The sequence below is a fragment of the Abrus precatorius genome, unplaced genomic scaffold (assembly GCF_003935025.1).
Source record: "Abrus precatorius isolate BTA unplaced genomic scaffold, Abrus_2018 Scaffold10, whole genome shotgun sequence".
NCBI lineage: Eukaryota > Viridiplantae > Streptophyta > Magnoliopsida > Fabales > Fabaceae > Abrus > Abrus precatorius.
In genome coordinates this window covers 34494489-34512660 of record NW_020874292.1, presented here as the reverse complement: position 1 = coordinate 34512660, position 18172 = coordinate 34494489, and the positions used below count along the sequence as shown (strand labels likewise).

General features: G+C 29.0%; 2 protein-coding genes across 2 annotated transcripts; one reads left to right on the top strand and one right to left on the bottom strand.

The window, feature by feature from the left end:
• Positions 1-1338: 1338 nt before the first annotated feature.
• Positions 1339-1815, bottom strand: LOC113852351 (proline-rich receptor-like protein kinase PERK2). The gene has a single exon (XM_027482578.1). It carries the CDS (start codon positions 1813-1815, stop codon positions 1339-1341), a length of 477 nt encoding a protein of 158 aa, XP_027338379.1.
• A 6175-nt stretch (positions 1816-7990) lies between these two features.
• Positions 7991-10191, top strand: LOC113848336 (UDP-glycosyltransferase 43-like). The gene has a single exon (XM_027477802.1). The coding sequence runs from the start codon at positions 8182-8184 to the stop codon at positions 9580-9582; it is 1401 nt and encodes a 466-aa protein (XP_027333603.1). The 5' UTR covers positions 7991-8181; the 3' UTR covers positions 9583-10191.
• The last annotated feature ends 7981 nt before the right edge of the window (positions 10192-18172 follow it).

Here is an 18172-nt window from a genome sequence, read left to right as displayed (position 1 = left end):
ACTCCACAATTAAGTTAAAGTATTTATGCTGCATAAGTAGTGTAAAATCATATATTTGTTACAGCACTTCTGCTTATAAAATTCTATAAATTATATATTTATTGCAGTATTTGTGCTTATGATCGAAGTGCTGTTAAAAAAAACTTTTTACAGCGTTTTCTGAACATTTTAATGTTTTTGTACATATTATATTTTAGCGTTACAAAACTCTTGAGCATGTTATGTGAAAACGCTATAATAGCTCAATTTTGGCATGGTAACTCCCTTGAATTGTATTCAAATTGCACTTGAAACCCCTTCCCAATTTTATACTTACAAAAATTATCCTTTATTATACGATATAACCCATGCATATTTATTGAGTCCCAATCGTATTCTTTAGAACGTAAAACATCTAAAACAAAAGGGATGGTTAAGATTTTTGTAAGGTGGAGTTTTAAGTGCGTAAATTTCTGGAGGGTGTGAGTGACCATTAACATGGATTCAAAATTTTGCGCATGATTTTTAATGTACGATCGAGGACCTCGTAAGATAGGAAATATGGTTCATGTTCTTGTTCACGTCATCAACTTTGTCTTGGAAGATTTTTTTGTCTTCATTTTGGCCCTTTTCCATGACAAAACAAATCTCCAAATTCAAAGTCTCTAATAGATATCTCCTCAAGAATAACCAAACGATGGGAACCCCATACATGTTATTAACATGCAAGTTTTCTTAATTTTGTTATTTCTTATTTCAGCTACTGTTTATTTTCGTAATAAAAGTCCAAAGTGTCTACTAGGAAGTGTAATTTCAACAATCAACAAATTTAAAAAAAAGAAATTGAGAAATCACATATTACAATAAAATTAATCAACTATAAATAAGCAGTTAGTCAACTAATCACAATCCACAAGATCAGTTTATTCGACTTGCTGGGAAAAAAAAGGGGGAGGGGGAGGGGGGGTTACAGGAACAGAAGTAGTACGTAAGCAAACGAAAGCTTAATTCTAAAGCAAACTTGTAAATTAAACTAGACAAACCAATTTTATTTTATTCGATTCGGTTAACCTAACCTCAACTCTTATAATTGAATTTAAAGATCTAAAAATAATAAAATTTTTATTAAAAAAATACAATATTTATTATAATAAATATTTTATTTTTTTAATAAAAACCTTACTATTGTTGGACATTTAAGTTCAATCCAGGTTAACAGAATCTTATTTTATTTTATAACTTGATTATCATCCTTTTTTCACTTAAGACACAGCATACATAAACACATACATACAATACAACTTTATATATTTGCCATAAGCAGAACCCTAATAAAGCATGCAAAATAGATTACACAGCTTAGGTAGGTGGAGAAGGAACACCAGGGATGTCTATAGGAGGGAAGGGAAGGGAAGGGACCTCAGGAACATCAGATGGTGGAGGATTAAAAGGAAATGGAAGTGAAGGAACCTCAGGAACATCAGATGGTGGAGGATTAAACGGAAATGGAAGTGAAGGAACCTCAGGAACCTCAAATGGTGGAGGATTAAAAGGAAATGGGAGTGAAGGCACTGGAGTAAGGTCTGGAACCTGCGGTGGATATGGAAAAGGAAAGGGAAAGGGAAAGGGAAAGGGAAAGGGATGTTTTTCATCATCAAGTTCTTTATTCTTTGCCATGTTGTTCTTGCTTATTGACTCTACTTGAGCTCCTCTATTTTCACCACCAACCACTTCTTTCTCATCTGATGAAGTCTTGAGTTGTCGTGCATTACTTGGAGTAACAACATTGTTGATCACTGCAACCAAACAAAACAGAAACATAGGATTCAAGGTCATTGTGAAAAATCTTTGAAAACCCATTTGGTAACGGAGAAATATTCTATATAGGGGGATGGATAGAAACTCTTGTATGTTGTATAGTTAGTGAGCATGTTAGGGACATATATAGAGAGGGAAAAGGAAGGGTGTAGAAGCGAATTACTCCACATACAGGGAAGCGACTCTTACAAAAGTCAAGTTAATATTATAATAATATTCTAAGATAAAATTTTAAACGGTGATATGAAATATATACTCATTAAAAGAAATTATTGTATTGGAATTGAACTCATAGTTTAACAAGATTAGTCTTATCCAAATATTTAATACGGAGCGAAATCCAAATTTTGGTGAAATTGCATGGATGTTGATAGTGCCGATGCCGATTATTTAAGAGAATATTAATTGATCGGAGAGAGCCATTCTGAAGGTAGCAGAAGAACTAAGATGGTTGAAAACAGTGCCACCGCTTTATTGTGCCTGTTATTATCGAGAGCATGCTGTAAGGTATCTTTGGCGATAATTTCCCACTAGTGCAAATGGGGTCTTTGAGCAAATTCGTCTCATTTTAAAATATGGAGAATCCATAAGAGGGAAAACAAAAACTAAATTCATATAATGATTAAACGATCCCACATACGTAAATTTCTTCCAATGCAAGCATGCACATCTACCTCACAAAAAGTTGTAAATGATTTTAGAGCAAACACGATGTTAATTTGCCTATTTCTTATGCTTTAAGTTAGTATTTATACTAGTACAATAACAATTACGGAGTATATCACATACCTTGATGTAGAATATACTACTGATTATACATATTATTTTGATGTAAACTAGAGCATATCCTTGATATGAGAGTAACGTTGATGGTTATGTCAATGTTACATAGCCGTCTAGCAATCATGAACATAATTTACGGCTATTTTTTCATAATCGTTGGAGATTTTATTGCCTTTATCGTTGTGGCCATTATTCATGGCTATAATTTTCTATCTTGGCATGTGCATAAAAGGTTTATTGAGCCGATCGAGTATATAAATAGCTCATCAAATAGCTTCTTCTATTGTGCGGTTGTCCCAAATTAGAAATCATTTTAATGTGTATAATTTATTTTAAATTAATGTATCATTGTTTTAGGTTCTATAGTCTTTTCTCAGTAGATAATTAATCAACATTAATGAGTTTTTTACATATGATTAAAATTATATTATTAAATATTGATATAACGTAAAAGTTTAAGTTTCATTGGTTCTTTAAATTATTAGATATAAAGTTTTAATAGCTTTTATGACCCATTTATTAGTTTTTTCTTGGCCATTGAAACACAAGACCATAATGGTTCTTTAATTCTCTTTAATGACCTGTTCTTTTCATAATTAACTTGGTCATTTGGTCTGTAGCAACTACAAAAGAAGAGGATGTTCCACTTCGCAAGAGCCACGTTTTATTTCTCCCATTACCTTGTATTTTTATTATTCCTCTTTGAATAGCTTTTATGCTTTGAATGCACGAATTAGTGTAAGTGCATACTATACCTCTTCTAACATTGTAGACAAATTCAAAATACTAAGATGTATCGGAGGTTTGTCAAAATTTTGTTTTTTGTATAGGTATTGATCGACCCATGCTACGAATCATCCATCAAATTCTACCTTCTACTTTAAATATTTTACAAGTAAAATTCTCCTTCAATCACTCTATTTATATTACTTGTAGATCAGTTAATCTGGTGAGTAACAAAATATTTTCTGATTTTCTAAACTTTTAAGAATGCTATTAGTAAAGGGAAATCCCCCCTTTCTCCTTAAGAGCTTATGATTTTGTAGATATCTAAGTATTAACAGAATTTTCTTTTGGGATAAAGAGTCTTCGGGGCTTAGATTTGATGTGGTTATATTTGCTGAGCTCGATCGTGTTAATTATATTTACATATTTTTGTTATAATATCCTTTACCTCGTAGATACAATATTATTTGAGAAATTAACATACCTTCTTAGACTATATCTGATTAATAGTGGAGAAGATCGTGTTTTAGAAAATTAATAGCTAGTGAATGTGAGACTATTATGCTTTTTTACGAGGTTTGGGAGTGAACAATCTAGTTACATAAGTTATTGAAATAAACTTAGAATAGGATCATGTTTTACATACTATATACTTTTTAGAGTTAAATCAAGAACATGGAAGAGACTTTTTGTACTCGATTGTTGCTGTTTTGAGGTGTGCTAGTTCAGTCTCTTTAGTGGTTGGATGGTATATTGTGCTGAATTCGTAATTTATATGCAATATATTATTTTTTTGTATTATTGATTTTGTTTCGTTGGATGGAGGTGATTGGAATTTTACTTTCATATGCATGGCAGTAATTGTGACAGATTTATACGTAAAAAAAGGGGGGGAAATACATATCTTATTGTGATAATTGGCGGCGACAACAGATGTTCTGGGAACTTCGAGGAGTTTAAACTGAATTTTAATATAATAATTATTTAAATAACATTTTCTTGTATTTCTATTGCATGTTGTTATATTTATAAACTTATATTATGTATATTTTATCCACTGATTTGAATTTTTTTTTCACTGATTTTATTAGGCCAACTATATTTTATTAGTAAGTTAAAGTTGACTCTGAATTTATTTAAAAAATATTAATGCACCCATTGATGTTATGATTTATATCTTTACTTATATAACTATTATTAAATTGATGAGGATAAACTTTAATTTATACAAATGCAAGTTTTCTTTATAAAAAAATGCTAGTTAAGAAATTAAAAGTAAAAATATTTAATTAAAGAATATAACAATGTATTTATTTTATGATTCTTAATATTTTTAATATTATTTTTAATAGAAAGTTATTATTTATCATTTTTTAATTAGAATTTCAAGACTAGTAATTAACAAGACATTTCTTTATATTGTACAGAAAAATGAACTATTTCTAAATCTTGAAACATTAATTATAATTTATTTAAATATTGTTAAATTTAATAATATATTTATATGATGTGAACGAAAAGCAAATATTAATTTAGCCCACATTTTCAGCATTATATTACATACTATAAATTGGTGGTGATCATGAGCTCTGGAAATATTATTAGTTATTGTTGAAATTGATGATAAATTTCAATTGTTGGAGGAGGTAAACTTCATCAATCAAAAGGAAATTAAAGTTTGTTTCTTTACATGCACACGAGTTAAAAAAATTTGATCAGGGAGCATCTTTCTTTTGACATTTTCAATTCAATAATTGCACTGTTAGAGACTATATTCTACCATTTAGTAAACTTGCATACTTAATGTTTATTACATGTTTATTGTAAAATACCATAATTATAAGTTGTTTTTATTATTAAAAGTGTTTAAGAATTTTTATAGTTATTTTTTTAACTTATATTTTGTTGGTAGAAAGACCAATTTAAACATCAACTTATTGTTGAAAGAATGCCACACACTTAGTTGCAGAATAATCCTATATCAGAAAATAAAATTCTAAAAGAAAAAGAACAGTAAATAAATTATCACTATCAGTGAAAATTTTATGAAAATAAATTACATCTAGAACATTTGAAAAGTTATGGATGTAAGATACCGAAGGTGAACATTTGAAAAGATAAATCGCACAACACAAAATTGAATATCATCTAGAACTTATTCAAGAGAATGTTTACTGTACATAATCTTTTTATTAAAATTGGAATTTTATTTTAGTAAAATGTATTAATCTTTAATATTAATTTTATAATTATATAAATGATTAAAAATATAGCGTGATTAAAAATGGATCTGGCCATCTGGCCTTGAAGTAGAAAATTGCAGTGAGCATTAAGCAAACATTAAATAGGGGACATCAAATAAAATAATGAACAGAGATGGCAGTTGATAGAAATGATGGAAATGAGCGATTTCAGAGACAGGGTAAAGCTATGCATTGCATGTAAGACACGTACCCTTGTTAGTGTCCCCAGCCCTGCCTTACATTTCATGGAACTTGTGTAATGAGTTGCTCAATTACACTAGCAAAGCTACCACTATTCATTGCTTTTGGCAACTTTTTTAAGTTTTGTTTTTTCATTTCAAATATTTATTCATAAAATAATAAATTGAGTTATTTGATTTTTAGAATGCCTTTTTTTTTTACCTTTTTAAATTATAAAAAAAAAACAGAATGTGATAAAATGAGAAAAAAGTTATTTTTACTACTTTGTGCATAAATATTTAAAAAGGAAAAATAACCATTTTATAATTAAAAATGAAATATAAATTTTTTATAAACTAAATAGCCTCTGTTTTTTTTTTTTGTTTTTTTTTTGTACAAAATCTTTGAATACATAATACAAATAATGTACATTTTTAAAATTAAAATTAAAACAAATAATAGTTTTTAAACTAAACATTTTCTATTTTCCTGTTTTTTATTTTTTATAAAAAATAAAAATAAAGAATTTTTTCTAAAACAAAATGTTTCCAATTTAAAAAAAATTATTTGTTAAAAATAAGTTTTTATTGATTTGTGAGAATAGCAATAAAAGAATAAAAATTATACGTTAAAATATCGATACAAACAAGTTACTTCTTAATTTTACTTGCCGTAATAATTTTGTCAATTCATGTGATATGAGATGTGTTAGATTACACTGTTGAGAGGCTGATGTAAAGGATTTAATGAATTTTATATATTTTATGGGTAGTCTATAAAATGCGATTTAACTTATATGAATGTTAACGCGAGATAATTATAAAGGTGTAACGTGATTAATAAATAGCCAATATTTATCAAGATATTTTAGTTCATAAATATTTACTTTACTAATTTACTTGGGTGTTATATTTTATCAATTTAGGTATAGTTCAAAGCTAAAAGATATCAGATTTAAAATATTTACACTAATATATGAGAGACATTTGTTGCAAATTTGTAAAGGTATTTTAAAAGGTTTAAACTTTAGCATCCTTGATTTTCAAATTTATTGATATTTAATGTGTTTTATTAAGTAATTGATTATGATTTTGTTAATTACAATATTTATTTTAATGGATTGATATTTATTTTCTTAAATTATTTCGTTGGAACATTGATTATCATTAATTTCAAAATATAAGTCATAAATAGTATTTATTCTAACATTTTAAAATATATTTTATAAAACAAATAAATTTGTTCTATTCAAAGGGTGTTCCTTTTCTTCTTCGAATTACTAATAAGATTTTAGGTTAATGAAATTTGATCTGTGTTATTCTATTTCTTAAGTTAATTTCTTGGAATAGCCTATTATATTTTAAATACAGTGTCATTTTACACATCTCAAGTTGCCATTCTTCAATATTTTCAACAATTAATTTAGCATAAAATATTCTTATAGTATTTGTCACGAGTGGGCCAAACACATTAATATATCATATCATTTTTTTCAAAATATATTGTTACTATTAATAAAGTAGTGGTGAAAAGGGTTCACGTGCCCAAGAATCTAACGAATGTGCTTACTAATGGCTAAGTTTAAACAGTGTTTGAAGTTGATTGTTGGTCTTATAACACATTAAGTCAAGGTGGAAATTCTTAAAGTGATGGCTCAAAATTTTCTTTTAGTTTTATCAATTAAAACCAATGATTGAAACTTTTCTTTTACATAAACTGCTAATTTGTTCAATAGTTCAAAACCATTTGTATCAAACAGAAGGTGAACCGAGTTTAAAAACCGCCAATTCATTAGCTTATCTATTAGAGAGTCTTACTTTATTGTATCTTCATCATTATTAGAAAATTTATCATAGTCTTCATCTACACATTCAATTTAAAGGTTAATTTAATAAAATTTAATGTTTATAATATAATTGTTAAATAAAATAAATTTATCTAAGCTTACTATTTTTAAATAGTATATAAAGTTAGTGATAAAATAGTATTAGATGAAATACTTTTTTATTTATCTTTAGGGTTTATTTAAAAATTAACATATACTAAATTATAAATTTGTTTGCATCAATATTTTGTATTAAAATATTTAATTATAAATAATAAATGAATATATATGATATATAATTATAATTATGATTAATATTAAATATAAAAAATGGGGTATATAACATACTGGAAGTGTGTGTGAAAAGAAGGGAAGTTTCTGGATCATCTTAATGCTTATCTGTTATGAAATTGAAGTCATTCATGTCATCACTGATCAAAAGTCACAGGTGAACCAAATACGGAAACGCATCCTATTGCTGCCTCAATCCTTAATTTGAACCGTTGATTTCATCAAAACTGCAGAAAAAGTCCAAACACATGAATATAATAACGTGGAGAATCCAAAAACATATTAACAGGAACTCACTCACTCCACTCGCTACGGATTGAAAACAAATCTGAAATAATGCATAGATATGAGGTGGTTTTCATCGCTACCCCAGCCCTGGGCAATCTCGTTCCAGCCGTGGAATTCGCCAACCTCATAACCAAACACGACCCTCGATTCTCTGCAACCGTTCTCACTTTCTCCATGCCACAACGACCACTCATCAACACCTATGTCCAAGAACGTCCTTCCTCATCCACTAATGTCCGATTCCTCCATCTTCCTTCGGTCGACCCTCCCACACCCGACCAGTACCAATCCACCATCGCCTTCCTCTCCCTCTTCATACACAATCACAAGCTCCAAGTCAAACAAGCACTCCTCAACCTCATCCCAACCGAGTCAAAGCCCCACTCGCCTCCACTCGCCGCCGTGTTCGTCGACATGTTCTCCACCCCCCTCATCGACGTCGCCGCCGAGCTCGCCGTCCCTTGCTACCTCTTCTTCCCTTCGCCGGCGAGCTTCCTCGGCTTCGCGCTTCACCTCCCCCCAGTCGACGCGGTCAAGTCAGAATCCGAGTTCGTGGTCCCGAGTTTCAAGAACCCCTTGCCCCGTCCGGTTTTGCCCAAGCTCGTGTTAGATTGCAACGATTCGTATACCTGGTTTTCATATCATGCGGGAAGGTACAGGGAAACAAAGGGCATTGTCGTAAATACATTGCAGGAGCTGGAACCTCACGCGCTTCAGTCACTCTACAGCGATTCGAAGTGGCCCCGCGTTTACCCAATTGGGCCTGTTCTTGACCTTGCTGGGTCGGCCCAATGGGATCCAAAACCGGCCCAATATAAGCGCATCATGGAGTGGCTAGATCAGCAGGCAGCTTCGTCCGTGGTGTTTCTCTGCTTTGGTAGCATGGGAAGCTTAAAGGCGAACCAGGTGGAGCAGATTGCAGTTGGGCTTGAACGGGCCGGGGTGAGGTTCTTGTGGGCTTTGCGGGAACCTCCGAAGGCCCAATTACAAGACCCAACGGAATACGCAAATCATGAAGATGTTTTGCCAGATGGGTTTTTGGAACGAACGGCTGGGATTGGTTTGGTGTGTGGATGGGTCCCACAAGTGAAGGTGCTGGCCCACAATGCCGTAGGGGGGTTTGTGTCGCATTGTGGTTGGAACTCAATATTAGAGAGCTTGTGGCACGGTGTACCAATTGCCACGTGGCCGGTGTACGCAGAGCAACAAATGAACGCGTTCCAGATGGTTAAGGAATTGGGATTGGCTTTGGAGATTAAGTTGGATTATAGAGTGGGTGATCTGGTGCGGGCAGAAGAAGTAGAGAAGGGTGTGCGGTCGCTGATGAAGGGTAGCGATGAGATCAGAAGAAAGGTGAAGGAGATGAGTGACAAGTGTAGAGGGGCATTCATGGAAAACGGCTCATCTTACGCTAACCTAGGGTCCCTGATTCAAGAGTTGACAAATTGACCAACCCTCCCATTATTGTTTTTGGGTTGGGCTTACACTCGAGTCTTGGTTTGTTACTTTTGTATGGGCTTTACCAAATCCTATGTGTTTTGCATGATATTGTGTTGTTTATCTATTTTATTTTAAACAGTAGTAGTATCTTAAATTTTAGCATCTTTTTGGTATTCTGCTAGAAAATGGAGTTCTGCGTCATTGGTGAGCGTCATAATGACATGGTGAACAACTTTATGGTATTATAAATGCATCACGCATTTCTCGTTCAAAGCATAATTGACTGCCATAAAAGTTTCTTAACGTGGTATATATTTTTGACATTTCCTTGGCGTGTCACGTTCTGATTTTACTATGATTGTGAGCAAAAATGCTGAGAATCTTCCTTTTTCATCTGTTTTGTGAGTGAAATGATTTCTTCAGCAGGGCTTGATAATAGAGTATATGTGTTGTTTTTGGTTTGCTGGGGCCAAGTGTAAGACTCTGCAAACGAAATTGCCAATTGTGGTGTGGTCCATACTCCATGGAATTTGGCTCTGTCTTTGCTACACTACAGATGATTGATTTTTGTAGGATGAATGATCGTAAAACTCTTGAATGATTTAAACGTTTTATGACATTGACGGGAACTAATTCATCTCCTTTCCTATTCCGAGCAAACTAATTATTGTAGCTGCTTGAAGACTTTCTTAATGCTTGTTAGGTTCCTAGCTAGACAATACTTCTCATCTGTATTTTCTTTTATCAGAAATTTAATCAGCATGCATTATATATATATCTGAAAAGCTAAAAAAAAACTCTTGTCTAGAGAATGTTAACATGTAAGTAAAGTGATAGTACATCAAGTTATTTATTCTTATTTATTAAATTGAAGTTTTTTGAGTGGTTAGGTTAATCTTCCAATTTATTTTCTTTTTAAAAGAAAACATTTAATATTTATTTTAAATAAATAAACTATAGTGAAGTTAATTAGACATAGTTCTTTTTTTTAATTTTAACACTTTTCTCTCTTTAATCCATGCTTTTATATATATAATTTAATTTTTTTAAAATGCGTTTGCTCTTTAAAATTTTATTTAAAATATTGATATGATACATATGTGTATACACGTGTGTGTTCTAGATTAAAATAACAAATATTCTATCAAATTTAAAGATATAAATATTATAATATTACCCATTTTTAAAATAATTCACTTAAATATTTTTGTTAACAAGTGTTTAACAGTACTGATTTGAAAATAATTGATAAGAATTATAAGTAAGAGTGTATTAATAAGAGTAAATATTCACATTAATTTTTGAAATGTACAGTATTGTTTAAATAAATATTTTAAAATTAAATTTTTAAACATTAATATCTCATAGTAACAACAATTCATTAATTTAGTTTTCATCGTTAAAAAATATTAAAATTAAACAACAAAACAATAATTTTTAATATTAAATGGCACGTTAGAATTTATACAAAACAATGTTGATTTAAATTTTTTTAAACATAATTTATTTTTATTTCAAGATTCATACCTACTAGTTCTTTCATCTCTCTTTATTTTTTTCTTGAATTTTTTACTTTACTTACATTCAAAGAACAATTTGCACCTCATTGCCGTTTAGTTCCTTACTAACGTCAATACACATGACCACCGAAAAATTGAAATAGGTATCATAGACAATAAAAGCTGACAAAGCCTTATCACTGCAACTCTAATTTCTTTTGTTCCTGTAAAGACTTCTTTATTAGTTTATCAAAACTAAGTTCAAATTAATTTAAATTACATAAGATTTTTTTGTTAATTTCCTAGTCGATCAGGTTCGGTCCAAGAATAATTCTTTTTAAAAATTTGTTAAATTATAGGAATCATTTATTGACATTTCATAATCATAATTGCTTTATATAAATACTTAAAATAACTCGAATAATTATTTTTTTTCCTTTTTATTACCAGTTTGTGTGTTTAATAACTGGAATAATAGTCCTTGCAACGTCACCAAGTTTACCTTCTAATGCAGCTTGCTCATTTATACAGTGATACTTTACAAAGCTAGCACGAAGTAAAAGATATGTTCATTGAGAATTGACCAGATTCATATATTTTTAGCCTTTTCTTCTTTTTATTGGGACACATGCACAAGGTCATCAATAGATACCAAAGAGAAAGCGAGTCTAATGATTGTAGAATCAGGTTCTTTTGCGACCCCAAGACCATACAATGAAACCCTTTAACGACTATTTGATTTATTGGTCCCCTAATAGATGACGGTGCCACTGTACAACGTCCTACCACTTTGACATAATATATCACATTATTACTATGCAAAATACCATAAAAAGGGTTTCATTATGTGGGTTTTTTCATGTTACATAATTTACCGTTTGCAATTCGATTAACTCAAAGTGCAAAGTGCAATTTAAATTATATTTTTTTTTAATAACCAAATACCCCATAGAGAAACTAAATATATCATGGTTACAAAAGTGGCAATTCTACCTCAAGAATTTCACTTCGATAACAGTAAGTTTAAAATTGACCAAATTCGGCACAATAGTCTAATTAGAAGAAACTCATTTCAGCATACTAAAAGGACAACATAATTATGAACAAAGCAAAAGATTCCGAACATGCAATTTAACAAAGGCATGAGAGAACACTTTATTTCTTCAGTGGTAACGCACTACGACATGTGCGCAAAGGCAATAGCACTCGATATGCCACCGTCCCATAATGTGACCATTAAAATAGCAAAAAAGAAGAAGAAGAAGAAGAAGAAGAAGAAGAAGAAAAGAGAGTGAGTTTCACAGGCAAAAACGATGCTTCAAAATAAAAAATTTGAAACGTTAGAGGGAGTGTGTGGACAAACAAAAAGCGCAAGAGAAGGGACAAAAGCCACCGCAACGGGAAAAGGTTGATTCATAAAACCTTCCATCATTTTCTCACCAGTCACCAGACCCACCGTTCCCTACCTCAGCTTCTAATAGCCGAAAATGTTCCTATCTCTAAAGAAAAAAAAAATAACACAAGTTTCGTTTTATGATAGATGTTGAAAGAAGGAACAACTTTAATTTCAATACTTTAATTTCGTATTTTATCAAAATTTAATCATTGTCGAAGTTTTTTTTTTCCACACCTTAATTGTGACGTGTTTAGAATATTAAAGTTGTTCCTTTTAATCGAAAATGATTTTGTAAATACTTATTTTTTTAAAAAATATTACCAATGTAAGCCATTAATTTTGATATTGACATTTTATTAAAATTAACAACAATAAGTAAAACGAACATGGAGTAAAGTTATAAAATGCATTCAAATTAATTCGTTAATTAATAGAGATGTAGTTTACCTAAAATCATATAGTTAAAGTGGGTTATTTACTATGTCTTACATAATAAAAAAAAATTGAAGAATGAATAGATTAAAAATTATTATAAATATGAAAATTTATTTTATGTTTATTCATTTTAACAATATCTAATCTTTTGAATGTATTAGAAATTTGGGTAGTTGTATGTGAGCTCAAAGTTTATAATTTTACTCAGTCAAGTTAAAAATTACAGATGAAAGATTACTCTTTGACATAAAAGAAAACCTTCGACCGTTAAGAAGCACAATTTGATTTTGGTGGCCCAATATTGATCTACTACCACTACCTAATATTCCACTTCTACCACCTCTGATCCAAAGGAGCTAGTTGAGTTAACACTTGTATCTAACTTCCTACTAAACTTGATGCCAACAACTATGTTGTATGGTACAATCACTTTCACTTGTCTCCTTGTGACCTTGAAAGTTATGTCAAAGTTGCTACCTTACCCTCTTGTCATCATCACTAATCATGAAGTTAATATTTCTAATATCTTGCATATTTCTTTCGGATAATGTAACTCTTTATCGCTTTGGCTCGTTCCAACACTGGTGAAGCATACTCGGTTATGTCCTTTGCAGACAATGCTTGTGGAAGGCTTGGCTTACCCTTCAACTGGTCTTTTCTAATTGTTCTTGCTTGTACATCATCTTTCTCAAGGAGTGCCTCAACTCCAAAGCTGGGAACTTCTTCTGATACCGATTGCATGTGATTCACGTAAATACTTACTACTGCTTTAATGGCACTGATTAGAAACTTAAAAGCAAATATTTTTATTTAAAAAAGATTATCAATATAATTTCATCATACTTTTTAAGTCACTACCAATGTAATATTTAATAAAAAAAATTATATGTTGGTATCTTAAATTTAAACATTATAAGATGCTTTATCCTAAGAATCATAAAATTAACTAAATAATATCTTATATAAGGATTAAAGGAAATGGTTTTCTTCTTTCCTAAAATAGGCCCATTGTAAACTCCGATCAAATTTGGAGCCTTGTCTACACCGCTGAAGCATACGAATTCCCAATAGAAAATGGTTAATTTTTTGAGAAAATGGAGAGATTAAAAAGCAAAGAAGCAAGAAACTTGCATTGAGAAGGGAGGTGGAAAAAAAAAAAAAAACTTGGTGTATTTTATTTTTTTGCTATGGTGGGCTAAACGTGTAGCAAAATTTGAGACTTATGCTTATTTTTGCTACAATTATTGGAACAGTGGGTAAACAATCATGACTAATCATCATGTTTTGGTAGTGGCCTAAATAGAACTCATGATGCTTATATTCTCTTTAATGAACTTTATGATAAATTGATTGACTTTTATAGGAGTTAGAGCATTTAATACAGTAAACATATTTTAAAATTAGTGATGTTAAATTTTTTAATGTGTCTAAGAATATATGATTACAAATTAATAAATAATTTTTTATTAAAATTTATAGTACTAATGTAATTATATTATATAATTTCTAATAATTATAATATATAATTTTTTTATGTTCTTAAATAATATTAAAAAAATTGTTTAACAAATAACATTTTCAAACACGTTCTCGAATTCTATATCATAAACTTTGTCTTTATTTTTCTTTTACAAAATAATTTTTAAATTTTTTTCATTTAATTCGTATAATAATATTACTTATTTTCATTAAAAAATTATTTTAAAGGGATCAAATTAAAATTTCATAATATTTATGAGGACTAAATAAAAAAAATTAAATATATAAAAGAAGGTTATTTAATAAAGATAATATTATAAATTACCCATTTGAAAAAATTTAAAATGAAGAAGGCTATTTATTAAAAATTATATTATGAAAATACTCATTTGAAAAAAATTTAAAATAAATAACTAAATAAAAAATTTGAATTTTTGAAAAATTAAAATCTTAATTAAGCCATTTAAATTCCTTTTTAAGCTACTATCATTAATTTCACGGCTACTTTTTCTTCAAAACATTTGGTTTTACTTGTTTTTCTTCTCTAAAGACTTGGCATAAATTGATTTTTGTTCTAAACAACATGTCTTCTTGTTACAATTATTGTCACTAGGGTTATAATTAGTGTCTTTCTCCTAGTGATAAAATCTATGTTACTAGGTATGATTTGAGTATTAACTTTATTTTTTCTTTTTCCTTTCTCCATCAATCCTCACTTTCTTGCGTCAAATAAGCACCGCACACTTGGTTTGACAAACTGGTTACCACTCTCTTTACCATTGGCTTTTGTTTAGCTAGATGTGATGCTTCCTTATTTGTTTAGTTTGTCTCTTGTCTTACTATATATCCTCTATGTGATGTATGTGGATGATCTTTTGAATTCAAGCAATTATTATTATTATTATTATTATTAGATTACGAGTAATTTAAGTATAGCTATTTAGTAGTTGATATATGAGTCAAACTAGACCTTGATATGTTTCATTGCTTCCTAGGTGTTGAAGCTAAATTAGTCTCGAATGCTGAGAACATTCTTTGATCTTAATCAAAGTGTGTCTTTACTATATATGGTCACTAAATTAAGCTAATATGCATGAAACTAAATGCATCAATACTCGAATGACCTCAACTCTAAATTTAACATTTGATGGCCCACGTGAAGCTCTTGATCCATCATTGCATAGGTTAATTGCCATTACATTGGTACAATTATTTTACTAGAGATGGCATTTGCTGTGAACGAGTTGTGCTAATTCATGTATAAACCCTTGGAGTCTCACTAAAAGGCAATGCAAAGAGTTTTGTGATGTTTAATGATACAATAGATTATGACATTCATTTACAAACCTTTACCGTGATTTAGATATTACAATATTTTATGACTACAATTTTAATGTAGCTCTGTAATTTTAAATAAAAAATTATTTATAAAATTTTTAATCATTGTCCTTAAGCATTTACTTAAAAAGTTAATTATTAAATTTAGATTTTCAAACTAATAAATACTTATTTTCAATATTTTTTTCATGAGCCCATAGTTTATGGATGGACAATATAAAATCCTCAATAATTCTTAAAACATATGAATGACCTAATATATTATTTGAATTACTATGATAGAATATTTTTCTATTATAAGATGATTTTTTTATTAAAAAATAAAGTATAATTAGTATAGAAGTGGGATGTGACTAAAAGAAATTAATGTTATTCAATATTTTAAAATGATAAACATTTTAAGATTTTTTTTGAAATAGCAGATAATTTGTTTTGGAGGTAATGCAATTAATAAAATACGCTCCTCTTATTAGATAATAATAAATAAAAAATTTAATGGTCGAAAAAAGTTGATAACATGAATTTAAAGAATAGTTAAAACATTAATATTAGGAAAAGTATATTACTCTGAAACAAATAGAAATTCTTATTCGACAGCGTGTCGTTGACTATTAGATGACCGTTGCATTAATTTGGTAAGAGCTACCCAACCAATAGGGTGGGACCCACCATTTCTATGCATCTGGTCAAACCAAATATTTCCACTTTACAAAGCAACTCTAAAGAATAATCATAGCTTAGCACATTAGACTCACCTCACATTGCATTTATTGTAATTAACTATAATTATTTTATCTAATAAAAATATACAAGCAATTAATCATTTGTTTTATTCTTTTATTTATTTTTAAAAAAACCACTTTATAGACCAAAGATAAGTTATTTTATATGTAGTTTGATTATTAAACTCAAGTTAAGTTGTATATAATTGGTTTAACAGTTTACTTTCTGTAATTTAGTTTAGGTAAGATTTTAGATGCTTGTATATAGTTTTACGATTTGTAATTATTTAAATTGATTTTTTATTCTTAAATTTCATTTCACAAATAATAAAAATTTAAATTTAAATTAAAAATAAAATAAATAAAATTTATTGTTATCGTTCTTTTGATTAGCCTCAATGTGGTAACGTTGTGATTGCTTCTAAGTTGTGACTCTTCTCCAAATTTTTTTAAAATTAAGTACTAAGTTGTGACTATTAGGAAAAGTATACACTATTGTTTGATCATGCGTTGCTATATATACTAACAAATATTTAACTATCATAGTAATTATAAAGGTTACTTTTAATTTACTATGATACCAAAACACTTTTATAAAGTTTATTCATTAGTTATTTGCTTTTCATGTTTTTTTTTTCAAAACAAATAAAAAAATAAAAATCCTTGCCTCTCATGCTTGAAAATTTTTGTTAGTACATTCTACATTGATACCTTCATTTTATTTCAATATAAAAAAGTTTTTTTTTTTACAATTTCTTAAATAATATATATAGATATATATATATATATATAGCAATTGTACAAGGAGTCTTATTTGGTTTGCATCAAATGGATAAACTTTTATTGCTTAGCTTACTTTAAACAAAAAAGTCCATTAGAATTGTTGTTAATCATTGGTTATTAAGGTGCATTTTCAAAATTCGTGTACCTACAATTTCCATAATATGCGCACAATTGGGTTATTTTCTAATTTTTATGCTATTAATTAGTAGTGAAATAATTAAATTTAGTTTTGAAATCCGAACAATTCGATTGAGAGTTGGTATACATAGAATTACAGACATTCTATTTTTAAAAAATTGTCCTTTATTTTTACATTTGTAACTCTTACAATAATCTTGATAAATCAAATTGAATCAATAAAGTTATTAGAACATGAATTAAAACTCATATTAAAGCCTGTTCGTTATCGTTGGATTGCTTTTATACATTTTATCTTATAAATTTTACGCTTCAAATAATAATAGTAACAATAATAGCCAAATTAATTAATTAATTAATAAATATAAATTTTATGAATACTATTAATAAATGAAATAGATTGTTTGTTTAATATGATTCACAATCTTATATGTTATTGTGTTTGGTAACTTGATCAACATGCAGAAGTTATTGTGTTTGAGTCTTGTTCATGCAATTTAGCAATTTTATTTTATAAATTGAAACAAACCTAGTTATTGGATCTTTTTTTGACTAGCCAAGTCAATTTGATTTTCGACACTATGCACATGAGTGGAAAACAAAATTTAAAGCCACATAGGAACAAAATATAAATAATAAGATATAGTAATATTATTGGATAAAATATATAACTTTTACACAAAAAAAAGTTATAATCTCTTAAATTTTATATATTTTTATTTTATTTTTAACATATTAGAACACCATTTTTAGATTGTGTAGTTTCTATGGATAAAAAATATTTAAGTCTATAAAATTTTGTTGTCTAA

Coding starts and splice junctions, on each gene's coding strand:
- LOC113852351 (XM_027482578.1), bottom strand. CDS start 1,815: ATGACCTTGAATCCTATGTTTCTGTTTTGTTTGGTTGCAGTGATCAAC.
- LOC113848336 (XM_027477802.1), top strand. CDS start 8,182: ATGCATAGATATGAGGTGGTTTTCATCGCTACCCCAGCCCTGGGCAAT.